Source organism: Sander lucioperca, chromosome 19 (genome assembly GCF_008315115.2).
Source record: "Sander lucioperca isolate FBNREF2018 chromosome 19, SLUC_FBN_1.2, whole genome shotgun sequence".
Classification (NCBI taxonomy): Eukaryota; Metazoa; Chordata; class Actinopteri; order Perciformes; family Percidae; genus Sander; species Sander lucioperca.
Window position 1 is genome coordinate 30,790,083 of NC_050191.1, and position 26,120 is coordinate 30,816,202.

The window sequence follows — 26,120 nt, forward strand, 5'->3', positions numbered from 1 at the left end:
CGATTAGTTGTCATCTACTAAATCAATCGCCAACTATTTTGATAATCGATTAATCGTTTGAGTCATTTTTTTATTAAAGAAAATTAGAGAGTTCTCTGATTCCAGCTTGTTAAATGTGAATATCTTCTAGTTTCTTCTCTCCTCTGTGACAGTAAACTGAATATCTTTGACATTTGAGGACGTCCTCTTAGGCTTTGGGAAACACTGATGCACATTTTTCACCATGTTTTGACATTTTTATAGATCAAACAACTAATCCATTAATCGAGAAAACAATCGACAGATTAATTGACTATGAAAATAATAGTTAGTTGCAGCCCTACGTAAGTCACGACTCGGTAGTGTTTCAGGCAAAGTCACGACAAACCCTTCTAGCTAGCGTTAGCTAACGTGGACGTTAGCTAGCGCTAGCTGATACTAGCGATTTCTAGTCGGCGACATATTTTGGGCTTCATTTAATAAACATAACATGTAGTAGTACACAATCATATGTGTATTGTTTTGATTACAATGTGCGGAATTACTTTACGTTGCCTATTTATGTCTATTTATTTCTATTTCTCACCGTTAATCACCGGCGTCTGTACAGCATCAACAGGGGATCGCCATTGTTGTTTATGTGTGTGTGACGTCAAAAACTGGAACTGGGAGAACAACGATCTGGTACGAGTTCACGGGGAGTAAGTTACAGGTTTGACTGCCGTTCCAGGGACTCTTTCACCGGTAGAAGGTTGTGAAAACACGCGTTACGGGCTGCCTGGAACGCAGCGTAAGACAGACATTACGGGAGATTTCAGAAGATCATGTTTCACGAACGATGCTGTTTCTACAGCTTAGAGTATTCACACAGAAGGATAACAAGAGTGCACGTCTCTACTGTAGAGGAACAGAAGAAACTCCATGTACTGTAACATGTTTATGTCCAACATGAGGTGAACTAAAAGGACAGTTTCTCTTTAAGTTACCTGTGAAGACATTTTGATCTTAAGATGTAAGAAACATAAAGGATTTGTGCATTTATTTGACATTTTATGACATTGATTGTTTAACTGAAAAGCCATTTTAGTATTTTCCAAATCCAAAAACAATCCATCAAATTCTACAATTTAAGCCACGGTTTCTACACCTGACACCGAGGAAAAACAGTGACTCTGGTGAACTTCGGGGGTCGTTCCCCGTGGCAGGAGGATCTGTTCCCTCGCCGCCCGCCTCCCGCCTCCCTCCACATCTTGAAGCAGTTAGCTGAGCTCACAGTTGTGCAACAGCCAGCCATTCACAACGAGCCCGTCGCTCCTCCGGTAGCAATTAAAAGATTTGGTTACACATGCAGGGGTGGGGGGGGCTGGCTGGCTGGCGGTGTCGCCGCAGCCAAAACAAGCAGCCGTACCTCTGGAGGAGCAGCGGAGCGAGGCGATCATGTTCAGGATAGCTGATTAAATGATCGTCTCCAAACATCATTATCAGCTTCTCCTCTGACTCAGAGGGAGGGTTTGTGGAGTCAGACATTTGGAAGAAATTAAAGGATTTTATTATTAAAGTGCTCATATTATGCTTTTTGGCTTTTCCCCTTTCCTTTATTGTGTTATATATCTTTTTTGTGCATGTTATAGGTTTACAAAGTGAAAAAGCCCAAAGTCCACCCCAAAGGGACTTACCATCTCCAACAGAAAACACTGTTCACAAACTGCTCCAAACAGCTCTATTGTAGTCCAGCCTTTACTTCAGAGACAAACGTGGTCACTTTGGAACACACGTTATAATGCTCGCCTAGCTGCTAGCATGGCACGCCCTCATACTCTGCTTCTGACTGGCTAGTAGTCCTTACCTAGGTACTGTCAGGGCCCTCATACTCTGCTTCTGACTGGCTAGTAGTCCTTACCTAGGTACTGTCAGGGCACGCCCTCATACTCTGCTTCTGACTGGCTAGTAGTCCTTACCTAGGTACTGTCAGGGCACGCCCTCATACTCTGCTTCTGACTGGCTAGTAGTCCTTACCTAGGTACTGTCAGGGCACGCCCTCATACTCTGCTTCTGACTGGCTAGTAGTCCTTACCTAGCTACTGTCAGGGCACGCCCTCATACTCTGCTTCTGAGAAGAACAGAGAGCTCAACACACAGGGTGAAAAGAGGGTAAGATGTGTAAAAATATGTTTTCTGAAAATGAAACCATGTAAACCTATTCTGATATAACCTCTAAATACAATTATGAACCTGAAAATGAGCATAATATGAGCACTTTAAAACCTTCAACTGAAGATGTTTAAAAGGTTTTAATATGCAACATAATTAACGTAGAAGGAAAACAAGAGGAAACGTCTCTAATTTAGAGAAAAAGAGGAAAAGATGCACTGTACACAATTAATTTACATAATCCATTCTGGGCTTTATCTGAAGATTTTGTTGTTTTTTGGGACGTTTTTGTCACGTTTTCAATGTTTTCGTCGCTTCTTCTGACATTTTTGCCGTTGTTTTTCATCTTTTTAGTTCCTTTTTTGGACGTTTTTGTCACCTTTCAGGAGTTTTTCTGTTGATTCTTTCGGATTTTTTGTCGTCATTTTTAGTTTTTTTTTCTGACAATTGTTCTGAGGTTTTTGTTGCTTTTTTCAACGTTTTTGTCTTTTCTCAATCCATGCAGACATGTCCCCGGGACCTCCCTCGATAGTTGGAGATCTCAAACCCCCCCTTCTCTTTAAGTTCATTTTGATCTAAAGATGTAAGAAAATAAAGAATTTATGCATTTGTTTTCACATTTATTATTTAACTGAGAAGACATTTTGTATTTTCCAAACCCAAACATTTGGAAGAAATTAAAAGTATTTTATTATTAAAACGCCTCCAACTGAAGATGTTTCAAAGGTTTCTCGCCTTAGGGCCCTGACACACCAACCAGACGGCCGACCGTCGGCAGAAAAGCCAGTCGGACTGATCAGTCGGGTCCCGAGGTCCAAAAAGTTCCTCAGAACACACTGAGGCGACGCCGACTTGAGCGTACGCTCTGCGTGTGCGCGAAACGTAATACGTCTCCATAGCAGCAGGCGGCACTGCTCTGTATTGTTTCCATTAACAGTCTGATTATTTCTCAGAAAATGAAAACCGGCAGCTGATTGGACGAACGCGTCACGTGGGTCTTTTTTCTCTGGAAATTCACAGACAGACTGTCATGGCGTCTCGTTCAGAATACGATCTCATATTGGACTAAAATAGTTCACCGAAACGTGTTTCTGAAAACATTTTAAGAGAGAAATAGGCCGTGCAGTTGCTGAATCTGTCTTCATTTCAGATCAACAAAGGTCAGTTTAAAAGATTTTCATCAGATTTTGAGAGGCTCATCTGCTCCCCATTTCCGGGTGAGTCCCGACTGCCCTGTCTCTGACTGAACATGTCAGGTCGGCCCAAATGAAGGCCGACGGCTCCTCGGACGGCCGACGGCACGGGACACACCGAACAGACTCGAGTCACCGACCTCGCCAGACGGCCCGACGGCAGATTATCAGGCTGGTGTGTCTCCTCTCTTAGTGCCACCACGGTTTGGGTTGTGCTTTTAAAAATCCTGACTTTAGTTTTGGGATTTAACACAATTTGAGCAACATTTATTAAACTCTCTTACTCAGATTATAGTATATAAAAAGCACATTTAACGATCAAGCGTCCGGCTCACATCATGGTCTCTAAATGTTCTTTGTTTATTGAACTTTGGAAATTATTAACCAGAATATTCTGCAGGGCGATTATTGAGCTGACACCAAAAACAAGTACAAAGATTTGAGGATTTTTACACATTAAAAAGGTACACTGTGTAGTGAATTTCTTATCTGTATTTAGATTGGACAGGCTAGTCCAAGGAGGCTTCCATGTCGTTCCGCCATTTAGAAAAAACTTTAATGGCTGAGAGGGACATAGACCACTAGCCTACCTGTCTAGCTAATCCACAGCGCGTTTTCATTCAGAGCCAGCGTCACGTGACTGAAACGGAGAAGGAGATCAGTGAGAGGCACTTGTCACTGCCCTTTAGTTCATAATGGAGGATCATACTTCTGCCGAGCCACAGGAGAAGGAATTCTCATCGCCAAAAAAGTGAAAATCGGAAGACATGTTGTCATAGCTTCTTGGTACATAACTGCTACCGTAGCTGCAAAACACACTTGAAAAAGCGAGACGCTAGAGAGCGCTATTCGTTGGAATGCAAAATACAATTTCACCGCTAGATGGGAGAAATTCCTACACAGTGGACCTTTAAAAGAAGACCTATTGCTCCATTTGATGTCTGCGCTTTTGTGTGAAATCCTCATAACTGAAATCTTATTTCCTCCTTTCACCATCTTGCCATAAAGCAAAATAGTGGAAGCAAAAGAAATGCTGATTATATGAATAAACAGTAACGCTGTTAATGTTGAATCAGTTGAAGAACTGGAATGTAAAATGAGATTTTTCCCCAAAGTAAAACCATTTAATATTCTCCCCCGTCAAAACAAAAATCATCCACATGACACAAACATTTCTTGCAAAAATATAAAATGTGTGAAATAAATTCTCAGGCTGGAGTTGGATCACTGACGACAACGACAACGCTCTACGGATCCGTTTCCACAGAAAGACAAAAGAAAGACAATAGCAGCTCGGTTCTCAGCTCGTCTTCGTCCAACAAAACGTTTTCGGAGAGAATCTCTCTCGGAAAATAACTGAGTTTGTTTCTCTGCAAAAGTACAAAAGTTAGAAGAATAATCTGGATAATCTCAACTGAGTTTTAGGAGTTCCTGAGTCTTAAAATAATCCTGAAAGTTTGAAATGGAGCAGTCAAATCAAGCCGTTCAGTCAACACCACCTCTGAAACTAATGACAAAATGCTAAATGTCTGCAAATTGTCCCGGAGTACACAGTTAGCTATAGAAGCTAACGTAGGAGGATACGTCCTGTGTTGGACTCGTAGAGAAGTCAAGTTTTAAATCATTTATTTTGTATTTTATTTGGAAACCTTTAGGTAATTTACGTGCTTGATCTGATATGTTTTCGGGTGTTTTTGTTTACCAGATTGTCTCGTTTCCTGAATCTCTACGGTGGAGGTGGTGAGTGCAAAGTTAGCACGACATATTAGTGAGAACGGCCACCACTATGGGAAAAAAACCCAGGTTAAAAAAAAATACCTGACTTGTTTCTCTGTCTGACATTTAGCTTGTTAGCATGCTAAGGTTAGCGTTAGGGATAGTTTATGTGACTATATCTGGTCATAAAAAAGTATATTTTCTAGTAGAAGGAAAACAAACAGTACGGAGCAAAATCCTTAGGCTATGTTCACACTTGGCGTCTTTTTTGACAAGAAAAAGTTGACTAGGGCGCTTTTGTGGTTAAAAAAAACAATATAACAGCTACCTCTACAGTATCCTAGAGTGCTAGCGGTACTAATGCTAACGTTAGATAAAACAAAGTGGTGGAGTGAGCTAGAGAAAGAACAGAGAGGTGCTAACGTATGTAAATAAAATCCAAAAATATAGGAATTTTCCCTCAATATCTCATAGTTGTTAAGCACCTAAACATGCTCACTCTAAGTTCATATTCTGTTGTGTAACATCAGCATTCAAAGTACAAAGAGCTGAGATGTCCCAAAAAGGCCACCGTACAGGTGATTAACCCTCCTACGCCACCTTCAGGACAAACTTTACAATGACTGCCCCGCTAGTCATAACAACCTGAGAATTCAGTCTTCATCCCTTCAGAAAACTTTTTTGGGGGGTTAGGAAGAAGTTTACTTTTGCAGATTAACAAACTAAAAAGTTATTATCAGTGAAATTCTAAAAGACTTTCCCAAATAGTGCAAAGACATCCCAACAAAGAACAAGAAAAAAATGTACATTATAGTCAGAAGATAATCAAGACGCGTTTGGTTCTTCTGAGTTAGCGTCACATAGACAATCTCTACACAGCTTTACATGATCTAAAACGCAACGACGACGTCATAAAAATATGCTATATGAGCTGAAAACGTGTATATATATATATATATATATATATATATATATATATATATATATATATATATATATATATATATATATAGCCCTTCTGCAGCTCGACTGGCAGTACAGACGTTTTCACGCTTTCGAATGTTGAATTTTGGCTCACCGGGTGTGTTTGTTGGCTTGTAGAAAAATCGCAGTGAAATAGGAAAAAAAAAATTTGAAAATTGAAAAAAATTCTCTGGACCTGAATTATTGTCACAGTGTCGTCACACAGCTGCCTGACCGCCTCCACGAACACGCCGCGCCGCCTTTGGACGCGATCTCCATGGCCAGCGTCGAGGGTCGCCTCGGATCGGCCGCTGCCTGGCGGGAAATGTCTCGCCCTGCGCGGGCGCCGCTAGGGGTCCTCGTCCATGTCGTCCAGGTTGGGCGACATGATGAAGTGTTTGGGGCAGTGCAGGCCTCTCTCGTCGGCGTGCTCCTCCCAGCGGGCGTCGTCGCTCTCGTGGGTGATGTAGCGCTCGCCTCGCTTCGTCTCAAACTCCCGGAGGTCCAGCCAGGTCTGGTAATCCTGCAAGACGACCACAACAGCACCGTTTAAACCCAGGAACAAGTATTAAAGGTGCAGTAAGCCATTGATTCCCAACCAGGGGTACGTGGAAACATTGTAGAGCAGCTTAACTAATTTGAGAAAATTGAAAATATTTGATTAAAAGAATCCACATATCTACATATTAACATTAAAGGACAAATCCGGCGCAAAATGAACACATTAATAACGTGTACCGAGTCGACCGTTCTCTGGGATATGTTTTCATGCTAATCGAATGTGACCAGTTTTAGCGCAAACTGCTAATTAGCTTATAACGCTAGTCGACGGGACACGGCTAAAGTAAAAAGAAATCTCTATTTTATACCGCTAACCAGGCTCAAAATAGCACCACACTTACGAGGGTCCCTACATGTAAACCGAAGCATTGAGAACTTTGTAAGTGTACAGACAGTTTATTAAAAAGATAGATTAGAAAGACCGTTCACGTACTGTATACATGCGGGCGCCATTTGGGAAAACAGTCATGACCAGTCGAACGACAAACGCTGTGCTTGAGCTACGTTACTGGTTGCACGGTGTTCGTCATTCGACTGATCGTTGTTTTCCCAAGATGGCGCCCGCATGTATACGTGAACGGTACTGTCTTTATAATCTATCTTTTTAATAAAGTGTCTGTACACTACACAAAGTTCTCAGTGCTTCAGTTATCATGTAGGGACCCTCATTATGCTACCGTGGAAGTGTGGTGCTATTTTGAGCCTTGTTAGTGGTGTAGAAATAGAGATTTCTTTTTACTTTACCACTGCCCCGACGACTAATTATCGGTTTGCGCTACCTAGCTACTGTCAGGGCACGCCCTCATACTCTGCTTCTGACTGGCTAGTAGTCCTTACCTAGGTACTGTCAGGGCACGCCCTCATACTCTGCTTCTGACTGGCTAGTAGTCCTTACCTAGGTACTGAGCATGTGCGACTCCCAACAAAGATGTTACAGCAGTGAGAGGTCTCACTCTGTAGCTAAAACAGAGAGCTCAACACACAGGGTGAAAAGAGGAGCTGCAGCAATGTGCAGTACAACAAAAAGATGGTGTTTTATGAAAATTAAACCATGTAAACCTATTCTGATATAACCTCTAAATACAATTATGAACCTGAAAATGAGCATAATTGATGATGGAGGATGATGGGGGATTGTCGTCAATTTCCCTGGTGGAAGTTGCTGAGGTAGTTAAACAACTCCACAGTGGCAAAGCCCCAGGGATTGATGAGATCCGTCCAGAAATGCTTAAAGCTCTGGGTGTGGAGGGGTTGTCTTGGCTGACACGCCTCTTCAACATTGCGTGGAAGTCTGGGTCGGTGCCTAAGGAGTGGCAGACCGGGGTGGTGGTTCCCCTTTTTAAAAAGGGGGACCAGAGGGTGTGTGCCAATTACAGGGGTATCACACTTCTCAGCCTCCCCGGTAAAGTCTACTCCAAGGTGCTGGAAAGGAGGGTTCGGTCGATAGTCGAACCTCAGGTTGAAGAGGAACAATGCGGATTCCGTCCTGGTCGTGGAACAACGGACCAGATCTTTACTTTTGCAAGGATCCCGGTCTACATGTGCTTTGTGGATCTGGAGAAGGCGTATGACCGGGTCCCCCGGGAGATACTGTGGGAGGTGCTGCGGGAGTACGGGGTGAGGGGGTCCCTTCTCAGGGCCATCCAATCTCTGTACGACCAAAGCGAGAGCTGTGTCCGGGTTCTCGGCAGTAAGTCGGACTCGTTTCAGGTGAGAGTTGGCCTCCACCAGGGCTGCGCTTTGTCACCAATCCTGTTTGTAGTATTTATGGACAGGATATCGAGGCGTAGTCGGGGTGGAGAGGGGTTGCAGTTCGGTGGGCTGGGGATCTCATCGCTGCTTTTTGCAGATGATGTGGTCCTGATGGCATCGTCGGCCTGTGACCTTCAGCACTCACTGGATCGGTTCGCAGCCGAGTGTGAAGCGGCTGGGATGAGGATCAGCACCTCTAAATCGGAGGCCATGGTTCTCAGCAGGAAACCGATGGAGTGCCTTCTCCAGGTAGGGAATGAGTCCTTACCCCAAGTGAAGGAGTTCAAGTACCTTGGAGTCTTGTTCGCGAGTGAGGGAACAATGGAGCGGGAGATTGGTCGGAGAATCGGCGCAGCGGGTGCGGTATTACATTCACTTCATTGCACCGTTGTGACGAAAAGAGAGCTGAGCCAGAAGGCAAAGCTCTCAATCTACCGGTCAGTTTTCGTTCCTACCCTCACCTATGGTCATGAAGGCTGGGTCATGACCGAAAGAACGAGATCCAGGGTACAAGCGGCCGAAATGGGTTTCCTCAGGAGGGTGGCTGGCGTCTCCCTTAGAGATAGGGTGAGAAGCTCAGTCATCCGTGAGGAGCTCGGAGTAGAGCCGCTGCTCCTTCGCGTCGAAAGGAGCCAGTTGAGGTGGTTCGGGCATCTGGTAAGGATGCCCCCTGGACGCCTCCCTAGGGAGGTGTTCCAGGCACGTCCAGCTGGGAGGAGGCCTCGGGGAAGACCCAGGACTAGGTGGAGGGATTATATCTCCAACCTGGCCTGGGAACGCCTCGGGATCCCCCAGTCGGAGCTGGTTAATGTGGCTCGGGAAAGGGAAGTTTGGGGTCCCCTGCTGGAGCTGCTACCCCTGCAACCCGAGACCGGATAAGCGGACAAAGATGGATGGATGGATGGAAAATGAGCATAATATGAGCACTTTAATGCATGTAAACATGTTCTAATAGTAAAAAAAAAATACAAGTATGAACCTGAAAATTGCTATATCTTGGGTTATAGCTTTTAAAATCCCTGTAAACATATTTTCTCAATCAGCTTCTTACTGAGACAAAGTTCCAGCATGACTCTGTCCTGCTGCAGAGTGTCCTGAGGTTTGTTAAAGTAAAGAAAAGCTTGTTAAAGTCTGGGTACCTGCAGCCAGGGGTGACTCAGCGACTTGTCCACGCTGTAGCGCTTCCTCATCTTCACCTGCAGCAGGTTATTGATGAGGTCTGTGGCTGTGAGGAAGAAGAACAAACACTCAGGATCCGATGTTTGAGCCACAGTCAGTTTCATTTTCAAAAGGGAAACGGATTTAATAGCTCAAATAAAAACACATTTTTAAAAAGATAAAAGAACACGTAAAAGGTAAACGTGCAGCTGTTAAGATGTGTCAGCTGTGTAGACTGAATGTTATGTAGATGTACAGTACGTATTAAGCCTTTTTACAGACTTCTTTTCCACACTGATGACTGGACAGTTTATTCAGGTACATTTTTTTAACTATTATGAAACAAAATGTCCACAAAACTATAAGATTCAGGGTCCTAAACCAAATCAGCATCCTACAAACGCAGGACAAGATATTTGCATATGCTTCTGTTAATCTTTTAACTGCAAAAACAACATAAATACACTTTCAAATAATTACGTATTGTTAAAAAAATACATCAAACCTTTACATTGTAAGCTTAGTTTTACTGTAAATCTGATTTCCAACTTTAAATCTACAACTTGTTTTATCTCCAGCACTACAAACTGTTTGAAGGACAACATCTACATACAGTATAGTGATGCACTGGTCCACAAATATACCTGCATTTATTTAGCGCTGCAACGCACAAATATTTCCATTATTGACTTATCTTTTTCTCGATTAATTGCTTGGTCTATAAGAGTGAAAGATGTCCTTGTCGGCACCATTAAATGTCTTATTTTATTCAACGAAGGCTTACAAAAACTCAAAGATATTTAGTTTACAATGATCTAAAAGCAGCAGCAATTCCTTACATCGGAGAAGCTGCAACCAGAGAAAGTTTGGACATTTTTTCATTGCATCTTAAACAATGAATCGTTTGAAATTTCTGTCAATCAACTAATACATGAATGTGCTAATTGTTGCAGTTCTACATTTATTAGCTTCATGTTGAGGAGTTTTTTTTTCCATTTGATGAGGCTTATTATAATTTCAGTTGTGGTACGACGTCTCTTTACGGCGTACGCTTTGGCTACATTGAATGCGTGCGGCGTAGGATTGTGTGAGTAACTGTTGTTACTTTTTTTTGGAGACGGTGCAGCGCTGTGAAAACGTCAGTCTACTGAAACAAGAAATAAAAACAGAAACTCTCCAAACCAAACTGCAGCCTGAAATCCCGCCCGATGTCCGTCTTTTCGGCCGGATGTCCTTCCCCTTCCTCATTCTTTGTGTTGGCATTCTAACCTCTAGTGGATTTGTGAGGACTATGGTTAACTGCTCCTCAGATCTCTGCAGGGTAAATCCAGACAGCTAGCTAGACTATCTGTCCAATCTGAGTTTTCTGTTGCACGACTAAAACTACTTTTGAACGTACACGTTCCACCAAAACAAGTTCCTTCCAGAGACTATTTTGCAGCAGCACCGTTGCTCTGTCCGGCGCTTAGCGCTGTCCAAGATGATTGTGATTGGTTTAAAGAAATGCCAATAAACCAGAGCATGTTTTTCTCCCATCCCAGAATGCTGTGTGGACTAGCCAGACCCACCCTCTGCAGCGCTGTGGAGGAGAGTCTGGCGATGCAAGGCTACTGATGATTTAAACCGTCCCTTACCTTGCTCCGAGATCTCCTTCCAGGGGTTGGATGGGTACATGAAGGCAGCGTTCTGGATCTGGTCGTTGATGTCCTCGTCCTCGTTGAAGGGAAACGTCCCGCTCAGGCTGACGTAGATAATGACGCCGACCGACCACATGTCTAGCGAGCGGTTGTAGCCTTTGCTGCGAAGCACCTCGGGCGCCAGATAGGCCGGCGTGCCGACCACCGAGCGGCGGAACGACTTCTCCCCGATGATACGAGCGAAGCCGAAGTCGCAGAGCTTCACCTGGAGGAAAAACACGACGGAAATGTTAAAGTTTGAGTCGTGAATCTGCTACACCAGAAAGCACCAGAAAGAAAAGAGACAGATATTGGAGTTGTTCTAACCTGAGGGAAGGGTTCTGCCGAGGCCAGGAGAACGTTCTCCGGCTTCAGATCACAGTGGACGACGTTCTTGAAGTGTAGATGTCTCAGAGCCACCAGGATCTACAGACACAACATGTACGAGCTGAGTTAACACTCAACAGTCGAAGTGTAGAAGGAAATAAACAATCCTTGCAATCTTAAAGGTCCTATGACATGCTGCTTTTTGGATACTTTTGTATAAGCCTTAGTGGTCCCCTAATACTGTATCTGAAGTATCTTTAATATAGACCTTAGTGGTCCCCTAATACTGTATCTGAAGTCTCTTTTATATAGACCTTAGTGGTCCCCTAATACTGTATCTGAAGTATCTTTAATATAGACCTTAGTGGTCCCCTAATACTGTATCTGAAGTATCTTTAATATAGACCTTAGTGGTCCCCTAATACTGTATCTGAAGTCTCTTTTATATAGACCTTAGTGGTCCCCTAATACTGTATCTGAAGTCTCTTTTATATAGGCCTTAGTGGTCCCCTAATACTGTATCTGAAGTCTCTTTATATAGACCTTAGTGGTCCCCTAATACTGTATCTGAAGTCTCTTTTATATAGACCTTAGTGGTCCCCTAATACTGTATCTGAAGTCTCTTTTATATAGACCTTAGTGGTCCCCTAATACTGTATCTGAAGTCTCTTTATATAGGCCTTAGTGGTCCCCTAATACTGTATCTGAAGTCTCTTTTATATAGGCCTTAGTGGTCCCCTAATACTGTATCTGAAGTCTCTTTATATAGACCTTAGTGGTCCCCTAATACTGTATCTGAAGTCTCTTTTATATAGACCTTAGTGGTCCCCTAATACTGTATCTGAAGTCTCTTTTATATAGACCTTAGTGGTCCCCTAATACTGTATCTGAAGTCTCTTTATATAGGCCTTAGTGGTCCCCTAATACTGTATCTGAAGTCTCTTTCCCAAAATTCAGCCTTGGTGCAGAATTACAGCCACTAGAGCCAGTCCCACAATGAGCTTTCCTTAGGATGTGCCATTTCTGTGTCTGTAGCTTTAAATGCTATTGAGGAGGAGAGAGGGGGGGGCTCTCTGAGCTTTCATTTTCTCAAAGGCAGAGCAGGATACCCAGGGCTCGGTTTACACCTATCACCATTTCTAGCCTGGGGGACCATAGGCAGGCTGGGGGAACGCATATTAATGTTAAAATACCTCAAAGTGAAATTGTCATGCCATGGGACCTTTAAAAGACCTCAGTCCAAATTTGCAAACAAATTCACACATACGGATCTAAAAAATAATGTAAAAATTGTCCAACTTCTCCTGAATGTTGCAACAAATTCAGTTTCTGAATAGATTTACCGTTAAATACCGTTGATTAAAATTAAATGTGGCTGCAGAATCGGGATTAACTCTTATCTACCACCATGTTTAAAAATGCTTTAATATGTGTTTTGTCCAGTCTGGGCGAGCTGTAAACACAACATCAACATTAACAACTATTAGTCAATTAATCGACCAGTCGAGCAACTGTTCTTCGAACAAAACAAGACGCGATAATCTGGAAACTTTTGATCGCCATCGTTCGGAGGTTCCCGGTTGTCACCGACCTGCGTGACCAGGAACTTGGTGAGGCGTTCGGGCAGCCGGCTCTTCTCGCTGGATAAAATCATCTCCAACATGTCGCCGTGGAGCTTCTCCATGATGACGAACACCTGCTCGGGCGTCTCGAACATGCAGTCCAGGTTGACGATCCCCGGGTGGTGCAGGTTCTGTCGGAAACCGTTCAAAACAAGAACAATGAACTACAGCTTAGGCATTTCAACATTTAACCCTCCTGTTGTCCTCGGGTCAATTCTGACCCCTTTTCAAAAAGTTTCTATATCAAAAATTTGGGTTTCTTTCAACCAAACTGTCAAAAAAAAATGGATGGTTCCATACAACTATTACTCTTCACAAGTCAAATAAATGATCAGTTCACTACTTTCATTGAATTTGGGTGTTTTATTTAATTCTATAGCATTCAAAAAAAAAAATAAAAAAAATGAGCGTTGAAAAAAGTGAATTTTTAAAAAAGAAAAATCAACAAAAACTTGGAAAAAAGTGACAACAACGTCGGGAAAAGTGAGTGTGTGTCGAAAAAAGAACAACAAAATGTTGAAAAGTTTGAATTCAAAATTTTGACCCAGAAAAACAAAAAGTTGCACGGGTGACGGGAAGACAACACAGGGGTTACATTATACCTTCTTTTTCATTTTTTTCAATGTTTTCTTTTCGGTTGTTCAAGATAAGAAATCAAAATGAAAGACAAATAGATAGAAAAGAATAGAAAGAAGACATCTTACAATCAGTTTAAGCTTCCAAAAGTGCTAAATTAGGAAGTCTAAAGCCCTATTCGCACAGGATTAGTATTACCTGGTGACCTCTATTAATTTGTAGTAATTACCGAGGTTGTCGGTGATCTTAATCCCGTGCAAATCGGATCGAACTTCTGTAATTTGTCAAGTAAAAATTCCCCTGCAAATGACGTACCATTTTTCGCCGAACAATGAGGTCCTGTGAAGTAGATAGTAGACTTAGTAGAGATAAGTCCCGTGCGAAATGGCATGTCTGTGATTTATGCGAATAGGGCTTAAGAGCTTGTTTCTGCCTCTATTGTTCCAGATGTTAGTACATCACTTCATTCTGCGTTGTGTTCAGCTGCTGACAGCCAGAGTGTACGTACCTGGAGAATGGCCACCTCGTTCCTCAGCTGGCTCTCCTGTTTGGTGGGAAACCTCATTTTGTCGATGATTTTGATCGCCACGTCTCTGCCGGTCTTTCTGTGTTTACCTGCAGAAGATGCAGTGTTAACTCTCTACTTATATTTAATGTAGTCAATGACATTCATACGGATTAAACCCATTCTCAACTCAAGACAACTATTCCTACTACTTCACCTACTTCTTACACATTCAACCCAGCAACCCAGTGAAGTGTCAGCCTTTCAACATACAGCATTCAGGTATTTATCTGTAATTCAACTAACTTTAGAGACAGCGATTTTGAATCAGCAGGACTTTTTTTAGCTTCTATATTTTCCCACAGAAAGAGGAATACGTCTCAAATAAAATGCTGTGAGCTTTCTGGCAGATTAAAGGACAATTCTGGCGCAAAATTAACCTAGGGGTTAATAACGTGTGTACCGAGTCGACCGTTCTCTGGGATCTGTTTTGTTTTCATGTACACCAGTTTCCGACCAGTTTTAGTGCAAACCGATAATTGGCTTATAAAGTTAGTCGTCGGGGCACGCAAAAGTAAAAAAAAAAATCGCTATTTCTACACCACTAACAAGGCTCAAAATAGCACCACACTTCCACGTTAGCATAATGAGGGTCCCTACATGTAAACTGAACCATGCTGGAGCTATGTTACTGGTTACTGGTTGCATGGCGCTCATTACTGTTTTCCAAAGATGGCGCTTGCCTGTACACCGAACGGTACTGTCTTTATACATTTTAATAAAGTGTCTGTACACTTACAAAGTTCTCAATGCTTGGGTTTACATGTAGGGACCCTCATTATGCTACCATGGAAGTGTGGTGACATTTTGAGCCTTGTTAGTGGTATAGAAATAGAGATTTTTTTTTTTTACTTTTGCGTGCCCCGGCGAGTAGCGTTATAAGCTAATTAGCGGTTTGAGCTAAAACTGGTCACATTCGATTAGCATGAAAACATATCCCAGAGAACAGTTGACTAGGTACACATGTGTTGTTAACCCCTAGGTTAATTTTGCGCCGGATTTGTCCTTTAAGAAGGCTTGATGGGTGGTGATGGCGCAGTGGATATAACCCATGCCTTTGGTGTGGGAGATCCTGGTTTGATTCCCACTGCGATACATCAACCAACGTGTCCCTGAGCAAGACGCTTAACCCCTAGTTGCTCCAGAGGTGTGTGGCCTCTGACATATGTAGCAATTGTAAGTCGCTTTGGATAAAAGCGTCAGCTAAATGACATGTAATGTAATAGCGTAAGGCTCATTGTTTCATTGGGTTTGAACCGTTGAGTGCAGTTTTCTGCCTCTCACCTCCGTAGACGATCCCAAACTGTCCGGAGCCGAGGACTTCGTCAGCAAAGATCTGATACACTGAACTGATATCCTGAACAACAGAGAGAACACGCAGCTTTCACAAAAACTCAGACCTTTTTTTTTAAAAAATCTCTCTTTGACACACAACATGAAACATTGTTGGGTTTGGTTTATCATACGAGACATTTGTCACAACCTCGGTGAATAAACGTGACGACAGCAGGAACGAGGGAAGACTTACCACGTTTTCTTGTATCTGGGAGTTGGACACTGATATGCTGATGGAGACTTCCTCTGAGGAGACACGAGACGAACAACAACACAATATATAAACCAGGGCTGCACGATGCGAGGAAAATATCTAATTGCCATTATTTTTTGACTGATATTGCGATTGAGATATGATTCACCATATTGGAGGAAATGATCATTTTTGTATCAATATTCTCATTTTCATTGACAAAATGTTAAACTTTTAAAAATGAAATTGATTATAGTGTGATTTTTTGTGAGGATCTGTACCAAACATAGATGTTTTCTTTAGTCTGTAGTAGAGGTGTTGAAATTAATCAAATATCAATAATCGGCCGGGCCAAAATCGATTATTTCTGTTTACGTAGGCCTAACAACCTTTCTGTTTACATATTCTGTTATGTTTTGCACATTCAGGAAGTGCCATGTGCTCAGTGCTGTAGTTTTATGTATCCAATTTATTTAGTATTAGAGCACTGCAGAATGTTTGGTTTTTGAAGCTTGAAAAGCTATGAATTAAATATCCTATATGGCGTTAATAGAAACATGTATTTGACGCATCATGATGCATCGTGATGCATCGAGATATCGAATATAATCTAATCGCTAACATGATAATCGTAATTGAATCGAATCGGGAGATCAGTGAAGATTCACACCTCTAGTCTGTAGGATAGGATTTGTAGGCCGGGACGTCTCCGCAGCACCACAATACTTCATTCAGAATGGTTTGGAACATATTTTGCCTTTAACAAATACTGCGCCCCCACCCTGCGATTTGGATATTGAACTAGTCCATTTTACAGTATCGGTAAAATTGCCATTAATTGTGCAGCCCCTTTATTGTATTGTTATACTGCATACTTAACAGTATTTTTTTATATTCCTTAATGTCCTGTTGTTATTCTTTATATGTTGAGTGTTGTACTTTGAGAGCAAAGATTAACCGGAGTCAAATCCCTTGTTTGTTTACGCAAACCTGGCCAATAAAGCTGATTCTGATTTTTTATTTTTCTAACCTTCAGATCATTAAAATCTCATTTCCTATGTTTGTTAAAGAGAGAGATGACGGAGGAGGATTTGTTGGTTCAACACGTGATGAAAGAACACTGAGGATGTTTCCATCTGTAATAACGACCTTTAAATCATTTTCCAGATATGACAAACATTTTTTTTTTATATCTGGGTTTAAAGGTCCTATGACATGCTGCTTTTTGGATGCTTTTATATAGGCCTTAGTGGTCCCCTAATACTGTATCTGAAGTATCTTTTATATAGGCCTTAGTGGTCCCCTAATACTGTATCTGAAGTCTCTTTTATATAGACCTTAGTGGTCCCCTAATACTGTATCTGAAGTCTCTTTATATAGACCTTAGTGGTCCCCTAATACTGTATCTGAAGTCTCTTTCCTGAAATTCAGCCTTGGTGCAGAATTACAGCCACTAGAGCCAGTCCCACAATGAGCTTTCCTTAGGATGTACCATTTCTGTGTCTGTAGCTTTAAATGCTATTGAGGAGGAGAGAGGGGGGGGGGCAAGGGGGAGGGTGGGGGTGTGGCCTTGACCAACTGCCATGCTTCGCTTGTTTTCAAGCCATGATGTCTCTCTCTCTCTCATGGGCGGGCCAAATTCTCTGGGCGGGCAAAGCAGAGAAAGGGGAGGTAACCTTTCCCCTTATGGCATAATAAGGGGAAGAGTCCAGATCGGCCCATCTGAGCTTTCATTTTCTCAAAGGCAGAGCAGGATACCCAGGGCTCGGTTTACATCTATCACCATTTCTAGCCACTGGGGGACCATAGGCAGGCTGGGGGAACTCATATTAATGTTAAAAAACCTCATAAAGTGAAATTTTCATGCCATGGGACCTTTAAATATGTGTACGTGCATATAAAAGGAAGCTCTTTCGTGCTGTGTTAATTCAGCCTGATGTTAAAAAGCCGAAGGCGCATTCTGTTCAGAGGATGAACTGATGAGCTGATATTGATTTCAGATCGCTGGCCCAAGGTTTGACCAGGTCATCCCTCCCTGCGATCAATACCGACAGTCTGCTGGAAGCAGGCAGCCTGTTGATATTCAGGTCATCGTTTAGGTCATCCTCCAGAGAGTTTATGTAACGGTATCGACAGAAATGTAAACTGTGTGAAGTACAGATCTGTAGTCAAACTGTTCGTTCTTAAAAAGCCTTTATTGGCCTCAATGGAAAAGGCTTTTATTTGGAAACAGGCTATTATTTCCTATGTTTGAACTATGATCACATTTTAGTGAAAATCGTTTTTTTTTTTCTTGTTAACTTGCTGTTGGTATTGTTTGCTGTACACTTCCTCCAAATGTTTCAAACTAAAAGCCCCCCAGCAATTCGAAGAGCAGAATCCATCGCAACCCTACAAGGCTTTTACTTTGAATAACGTGCAGGAAGTCTTGAGTTTCGTTTACAGCAGCTTAAAGGAATAGTTTGACATTTTGGGAAATGAGCTTGTTTGCTTTCTTTACGAGTTCGATGAGAAGATTAATATAAACTCATGCTTGTGTGTTTAGTACGGAGATGGAGTCAGCATGTGGTTAGCGTAGCTAGACAAAAAGATACTTTAACCTGAGATGAATCAGAGCAGTAAATCCTCTGAAATCCCTTCAATCATGTTAAAATGTCAGCAGTGTGTGTGTGTGTGTGTGTGTGTGTGTGTGTGTGTGTGTGTGTATGTAGGCGGTGGGGTTGTATAACAGACGTCTCTCGAAACAATATTTGGAAGCTTTTCACAGACAAATCCATTAAACCATAAAAACATATCAGAGTCTAATGTGATCTAAAATAAATGACTCCATTACTGTGTCAAAGGGTAAAGGCAGGCAGTGAAATAACCAGGGTTGTGGGTTCCTCATTAACCTCAATGGCTTTCTAATAATTCGTTCTAATCATTTTTTTTAACCCTACTCATGAAAAGTGTTTCCCTTGTAGCTCTGACAACTCGTGGAGTGCCTCAGGGATCATTTTCGGGACCATCTTAGATCTTATTTTCTTAATACTTCCTCGAAGACACATCATATGTAGGCAAAAGGATAAGCCTGCAACTGAAAATACTCCAACAAATACACCATTTTCTCCTGGTTTGAGTATGTTTGTTAAAACCTACAGTGTTGAGTGTTTTAGGAAATTGCTAAGACTTCTTCTTTTTAGTAAATACCGTATATACAGTACATTGGTGACTAGACAAAGATTCAGCTAAATATATCATATCACAGGTGTAAAATTAACCTTGAAGTAAATAAAATAAATGCCACATTTCAGCACAACAAATTATTTGTTTTGGTTTGTGTTTGGAACATTTTTTATATGTTTTAAATGATGTCTGAAATTGCCCGACATCTTCACTCGCCTGTCCTTAAAGGGATACTTTGCCAATATTCAACCAACTTTGTATCATAATAATGTTGGTAGTAAATGAACTATGTTAAACCTCCAACAATCTTAGCAGTGGTCAGATCTTCCTACTCACGTTTTTCTGTTGGCACTAGGGCTATTGCTCAAACTACAGATTGTATATCCGCATACAGACACCATGAGTATAGAAGTGGATCGAGCGACAACCGCCCCTCTCTCTCTCGTTCCAGAAATTTAGACCAGACTTAGATTAAACCGTAAAACTAGGCAGTGCTGATCAAGACTTTGTTACTTTATTGCCTATTTTTCGCCGAAAATGTTTTCAGAATCATATTTCAGCTTACCGTTTAACTGTAAAACGAGATTGTTTGTTACCAGCCGGCTGTCTGTCTGTAACAGGTTCGCATTACGTCAACGACCAGTCGGAGCGTTTATTGTTCCGGTGTGGCACAGTGCATTCTGGTAGTTGTAGGTTTTCTACCCTTTGAGCGAGAGCCCCTTTTGATTGCCATTCTTTCCCATTTTTCTGGCCATGTAGCACCAATTTAAAAAAAAACCTTTGTGCCATTCTACTGCATAGATTGCCTAATCACAACAAGGCTACTGTTGTCTATTTCGATTTCTTAAAAAGAGAACGATTTTAGACTTAATAGCTAGCTGGCTTTGAACCTTAGCTATGTTGTTATCTTTAGATATTTTTATGCCAACGAGAACATTAAGTAAGACTCCGGCCGTTACTCACTGTGGTCCTTCCCCTGGCTGTGCCCGGTGCCGACGCTGGCCTTGGGCGTGACGGGCATCATCGCCTGTCGGATGGCCTTCTCCCAGCTCTGGCCCACGTCCCGCCCCACGCCGGACGCCGCCAGGGCGGGGTTGTGATGCAGGCCGCCACTGTCCTCACCGACATAGTACACCATGTTGGTCGTGATCACCTCGAAGCAGTGAGCGTTGCTGCCCTGGGGCAGGCTGCCGAAGTCCTGCGCCGGCTCCACCTGGAGGATCTCGGACAGGGGGATCTCCTGCAGTTTGTAAAAAATAAATAGAAACGCTTAGATACAAGCCTCATTAAAGGCCAAAGTAATCAAAAAATGTTCATCTTGTTGGACATACTTCCACTTTCAGCTCAGAAACTCAAACCTCTGCACTCCTCTCTTCACATTCTGGTACATTGTACTTATTAAAACCATTTTAAGAGTCATTTTAACCAATCACAAGCATCCAGAAGGTCTTGAAATGATCCACAGGACACTTTAAGCTGGTTGCTCCCTTCATCCTAACACCTCTCCTCTCTCTGCTGAAATGTGAGTTGCTCTTTGAAATCAGTGTTTGAACATCCCTTCCTTCCTTCCTTTTCTGGCAGAGTGCAGAAAAAAAACAAAAAAAAACTCCACCCCTCCAAAAAGCCTAAACGCTGCCAGATCAAACATATAAAAGGAGAACGATCGGCTCAGTGGTGTTTTTATGCCCCTCGGTGTCATCTGAACGTTTTGTGTTTTGCCAAGTTCCCCTCCATCTTCTCCTCGCCCCCCAAACCACAAACGCTCTGATTAAAAGGCATGACGTGCCTCAGCCGCTTTGGGCACGAGGCAGCGTGGCGGCGAGCCAGAGAGAGACGGCAGGGAAGCGACCAGAGGCTCCACAAAAACCACCACAAGTCTCCTGCACCCCTCCCTCACCACGCTCTGTTCAAAGGAAGGTTTCTGCAGCGCTGTGTGGTATAGGTCAACAGGTCGCTGGCACACAAGATGAAAAGAGGTGGAGTAGGAGAGAGGGACATGATGGAGAATGAAAAAGAACTGCAGCTGAACTGACCCGACATCACACGTGATCATTTCATATTTCAGCAGTGGTCTTCCCTATTTCTTTCATGAGAGCCAGCCACTTTTACCACAAAAGCATCAAAAGTTACATCCAGTCATAAATAGCATGTCTGCTTAACAATCTGTCTTCCCTAAACATACTATGTGCAATTTTTTTCTACATTAGCACATGTATCTAACCATTCAAGAGCGTTAACAGCTGGAAACACCGCCCAATCTTGCAACTCCGCAGTGAGTCAAGTGTTATGGACAGAAGGGCAGAGCAAGTTTAAATATCTTTTCTAGCCATCTTGTAATGCCACTGTTTGGGGTATTTTTTAAATTTAAATGATTTGTAAGAGCAGACTTAGGGTTATGTTATAGCCCTGCTTGTTTTTAATATAATTCATTGTTAATAATTAATAATGAATATCTGTATTTCATGATCATATCACCGTATTATAGACTGCCATGGGAGCCACAAATTTAAGCTTGGTGAGCCGCAGTAGGCTCGTGAGCCGCGCAATGAGTAACAGTGCATTAAGAGTATCAACCTACAAGTATTTGGGTATTTGGGTGGTTGACAGGCTCTCTTTTAGAGTGCCTATTACTCCGTTCAAAAGGCCAAGCTCCGACTGTTTACAGCCACTGAGTGGGAGTTTAGCTGCTCTGTCTGGCTGTGCTTCTTGAAGCTGTGGATATTGTTTTTAACGCTCAGATTACGGCTGCATTTGTGGTTGAATCTATGATGCTATGGATATGGATATATATAAATAACCTGAGCTATATAGTTCATTCTTCGGAAACCGAAGTTGACGAAACAATCTCACAACAAGGCCAATTTAGTAGCTTCAAATGCTCCGAAAAATGCATCTACAATGCCACGTCTACTGTGCAAAACTCCATCTGCTGACAACAGCGACTGAATGGATCCTGAATGGATCCCGGTGACGCGTTTTGTAATTCAAATCCATTTTCATCCCTTACGATATGGAGAATAAAACATTCTGATTTCAATGCTGCTGACCAAAGCTTAGAAATATGAATCAAACATTATCTGAGGCAGTTTAAAAATATTTCTTTTTTTTGCTAGCATCACTGCGCTCAACCCTTTAAAATACGTTGTGTTGGAGAAGTGTAACAGGTGTCGTCTGCAGACGTGCATCACAAATGTCATACATTTAATTTAATTTAATTTATTAATTGAATCTGTTAATTACAATTTACACTCTGTTTGTTAGAAATCACTACACACAGGCCTGAAATACACACACATGCTCAGGACCTATTCATGCACAAATGGAGAGATGTCAGAGTGAGGGGGCTGCCAGTGCTGGACCAGCGCCCTGAGCGGTTGGGGGGGTACGATGCCTTGCTCAAGAGCACCTGGCAGTGCCCAGGAGGTGAACTGGCATCTCCCCAGCTACCAATCCACACTCTGTACTTTGGTCCGTACTGGGACTTGAACCGGCGACCCTCCGGTTCCCAACCCAACTCCCTACGGGCTGAGCTACTGCCACCCATACATGTGTGAAATGCTAGTTTAACTACAACATTTCAAGTGTTTCTTATATTTTTTCTTTTCTAGTGGAAGGTTACCACTTAACATCCCCACCTGATGAGGATAATTACAGTAAATGATCTGGTTGGAATTAGGCAGCGATGTGTGCTAATGTCTCGTGAATGTTGTTGTATGAACCCGACTCCCTCCGGTGTTCTCTTCACGTCGCTGCTTTGTTTGGCCGAGCGGCTGAAACCAGATCTGAGCCGGCTGGGTCTCCTACCTTGTAATACTTGGCTCCACTTTCATTCTGGAACAGAGTCAGAGTCTTGCTGTCCAGTCTCCAGTAATGTCTCTTCCTCTGGAAAGACAAAACCAAGTTCATCAGTTCATGGATAGGAGGGTTACAAGGATACAAACTTTATAGATTCTACAGGGTTTACTGAGAATATATGCACGCACATATGGAGGATTTCAGACAAAGCGCTTCTTTCACTGTACTTAAATTTCTATTTTATGCCACTTTATACTTATACTCCACTACATTTCAGAGGCAAATGTTGTACTTTTTACTCCAGTCCATATAATCAGTTTTTAAAATATGATGCATTATTTCAGATTAAACTACCCAACAGGATTTAAAGTAGTTAAAAGTAGCCCCTGTCTGTGTGTGTGTGTGTATGTGTCTCCTTCTGTGTGTGTGTGTGTGTGTGTGTGTGTGTGTGTGTGTGTGTGTGTGTGTGTGTGTGTGTGTGTGTGTGTGTCCTTTTGTGTGTGTGTGTGTGTGTGTGTGTGTGTGTGTGTGTGTGTGTCTGTCTGTCTGTGAGTGTGTCCCTGTCTGTCTGTCTGTCTGTCTGTCTGTCTGTGTGTGTGTGTGTGTGTGTGTGTGTGTGTGTGTGTCCCTGTGTGTGTGTGTCCCTGTCTGTCTGTCTGTCTGTCTGTCTGCTTCTGTGTGTGTGTGTGTGTGTGTGTGTGTGTGTGTGTGTGTGTGTCTGTGTCTGTCTGTCTGTCTGTCTGCTTCTGTGTGTGTGTCCCTGTCTGTCTGTCTGTCTGTCTCTCTCTCCTCACCAGGTTGTCGGTGCTGGTGTAGTGGACCATCCAGCCCTCTTTAACCATGGTGGCGCTTTTTCTCTTGGTGTGTTTGATGGACTGAACCACTCGCATCAGAGGGATGTTGCTGCTCGTGCACGGACTGCATGTGAGACGGATAAAAACACACACAGAAACACAAACACAGACATTTTAGAATGTGCAACAACTCAAATGGTTAAGAAAACAATCATCTCTCTCTTTTATTCTGCTTCTTTAATGTGCACGAGTCTGGCTGAGAGGCCGGAGGATCTTCTGGATCAGTCCAGAGGTTGAGTTGTGTACCTGATAGCTCGGAGCGTCTCGTCGTCCTTCTCGCCGTCCGTGCAGCCGTGCCCCTCGATGAAGAAGAGCTTGTCGTCCTGCTCATCCAGGCTGTGGCCGCCGTCGCTGTTGGCGTCGCAGTTGTCCACCTCCATCGTCGCCTCCGAGTCCAGACTGGGACTGGCCGGTTCTGCAGAGTCCAGAGTTGGAGTACAAAATGTATAACTCACGTTGACTTTTATTAAAACACTAAGATTTCTAGGGCACACCCCAACATTCTGATTTTAATAAGTTTGGTTTTCCAAGCTAAGCTACCTTATTGGTCCTTTTTTTCCAACTTATACTGTTTTTTTTTTAGGGCAGATACCAATTTTTAGTACTTAATGAAACGGATAACAGATATTTGGACACAAATTAAAATATTTTAGTTCATTTAAATGCTTTAAGCAATTATTTAATAAAACTGAAATTTTAAAACACAATACACAACAAAAAAATGTATAAATAAAAACAATATAGCTTCCTGAAGTTTTAACGTGGTAACAGTTTGTTTACAGGTGTTACAGACTGTTTACAGAGCTGCAGCAGAGCCAAAGTAACGCACTTTTTAAATAATTAACTATATCGGTTATCGGTAAAATAAAACACTGATACAGATAATCTACAAATTGCCAAATATCGGCCCTGATAATCGGCCAGGCTGATAATTGGTCGATCCCTATTATCTATTGTAACTCCGTTTTACTACCCTTTGCTACAACTGTATTTTACAGAAGGCTTGGAAAGATAGAGCTAGTATGTCCTATGAGAAGGATTAAACTGTGTGTTTGTACCTTGTGATAACTTAATAAAGAGAGAATTTAAAAAAATAAAACCTAAGATTTCATAAAGCTGCATTTCCTTTAATGGCCACTAGGCTGGCTCCTGCCTAGTGGCCTGCTACTTCTGCTACTTGGGCGGAGTGATTTGCTCGCGGCAACTGAGAAGCCCCGTGGTGAGGAGCAGAGAGTTTGCCTGGAGTTCACTCAGAGTTGGAGTAATAATCCCTCCGCCCAAGTAGCAGAAGTAGCAGTGCTTCGCCTTTCTGAGAATATAGTTCCCAGTATGTATACGGTTAGAAGATGGCTGTGTCTCATGTGACCTTGTTATTTGTACACGCTGTGACTATACAAATCACAACATGTAAACAGGAACATGTTGGCGTTATTTTGTCACTTATTGGGAGCAGTAGGCTAGATGGAGCCGGTTACCTCCAGGATCTGTGCTAGGCTAGGCTAACGGTGGGTGCGTCAGACAGAGCTACAACACGCACGGAGATGAGAAGGGTATGTATGGACTTATCTAAATCTGGGGGATACGGGGAATAAGACAAAGTCCCAATAAGTCGGCGTGTTCCTTTAATATCGTGGTAATTTGGTGTCTCAGTTTGTCAACCTTTTGGCAAGCTACTGGAAACCTGCTCGCGAGCTACTTGTTGGAGACCCCTGCTATTATGGATTATGGTCACTGCATCGATGCAGAATCGTCCATGTCCGCATTGTGATGCATCGATGCAATAATTAATTTCAACTCCCCTAGTATTTTTGGATATTGGATTTTGTAGCTGGAGGTGAGTGTGACGCAGACCATTCTCAATCTCTGTTCTTGTTCGTACTAGTGGAAGTCCCGATTTAAAATCCTTTATTACGGTTTTAATCGAGACTACTTATAAAGGAGAGGACCTGTGTGGACCTGAGGTAGACAGGTATCCCAGCATGCATTTCACATCAACAGAGGCGATGGTGAAAAACAGCCAAATACACAACTGTTGTATTGTTTGTACATTAACTCATTGATTTAGCTATTAAAATATGTTTGAATATGCCTCACCTTGCCTATGCGTTGATGCACTGATTTCTCTCTATACATTGAAACTTTTTGAAAAGATAAACTTTGCTCTCAGAAACAAATGCAATATTTGTTGCTTTAAATAGGTTTGTCTAAATGGTGAAACTCAGGGCTCATGTTTCTTTTAATAAGATCGTACAACAGCGCTGCCTCTGTTTGCTCCTTAGATGTAAAAATATCGCCAAACTTAAAATGTAATATGTATAAATCCAAATGAACAGAGGCAGAGTGGGGTGCGATATTAGACTTTGTTTTACTGTAAAAATACAATGTTACAGTGAGGACAACAGGTGTATTGTGTGTGTAGACGGGAACAGTAAACTCACCTCCGTTAAAGTCAACCTCACCGAGGCAGTCTCGAGGTATTTTGGCCGCACATCTCTTATGGCAGTTAAATTTACAATCTACAGTAGAAGAGGAGAAGATA

The 26,120-nt window shown here is 42.4% G+C and overlaps 1 protein-coding gene across 1 annotated transcript in view; it reads right to left on the reverse strand.

Moving 5' to 3' along the window:
* Positions 1-6,049: 6,049 nt before the first annotated feature.
* The window catches only part of LOC116045381 (serine/threonine-protein kinase D3), a 57,054-nt gene continuing 36,983 nt past the window's right edge, over positions 6,050-26,120 (reverse strand). Inside the window, exons 7-19 of the mRNA XM_031293015.2 lie at positions 26,020-26,097; positions 23,828-23,996; positions 23,522-23,645; positions 22,737-22,814; positions 19,896-20,172; positions 15,768-15,820; positions 15,524-15,596; positions 14,183-14,289; positions 13,068-13,229; positions 11,477-11,575; positions 11,108-11,375; positions 9,455-9,540; positions 6,050-6,525 (exon numbers count right to left, since the gene is read on the reverse strand). Coding sequence (XP_031148875.1) covers positions 6,352-6,525; positions 9,455-9,540; positions 11,108-11,375; positions 11,477-11,575; positions 13,068-13,229; positions 14,183-14,289; positions 15,524-15,596; positions 15,768-15,820; positions 19,896-20,172; positions 22,737-22,814; positions 23,522-23,645; positions 23,828-23,996; positions 26,020-26,097 — 1,748 coding nt within the window. The 3' untranslated portion in view covers positions 6,050-6,351. The remainder of the gene's footprint in view (positions 6,526-9,454; positions 9,541-11,107; positions 11,376-11,476; positions 11,576-13,067; positions 13,230-14,182; positions 14,290-15,523; positions 15,597-15,767; positions 15,821-19,895; positions 20,173-22,736; positions 22,815-23,521; positions 23,646-23,827; positions 23,997-26,019; positions 26,098-26,120) is intronic.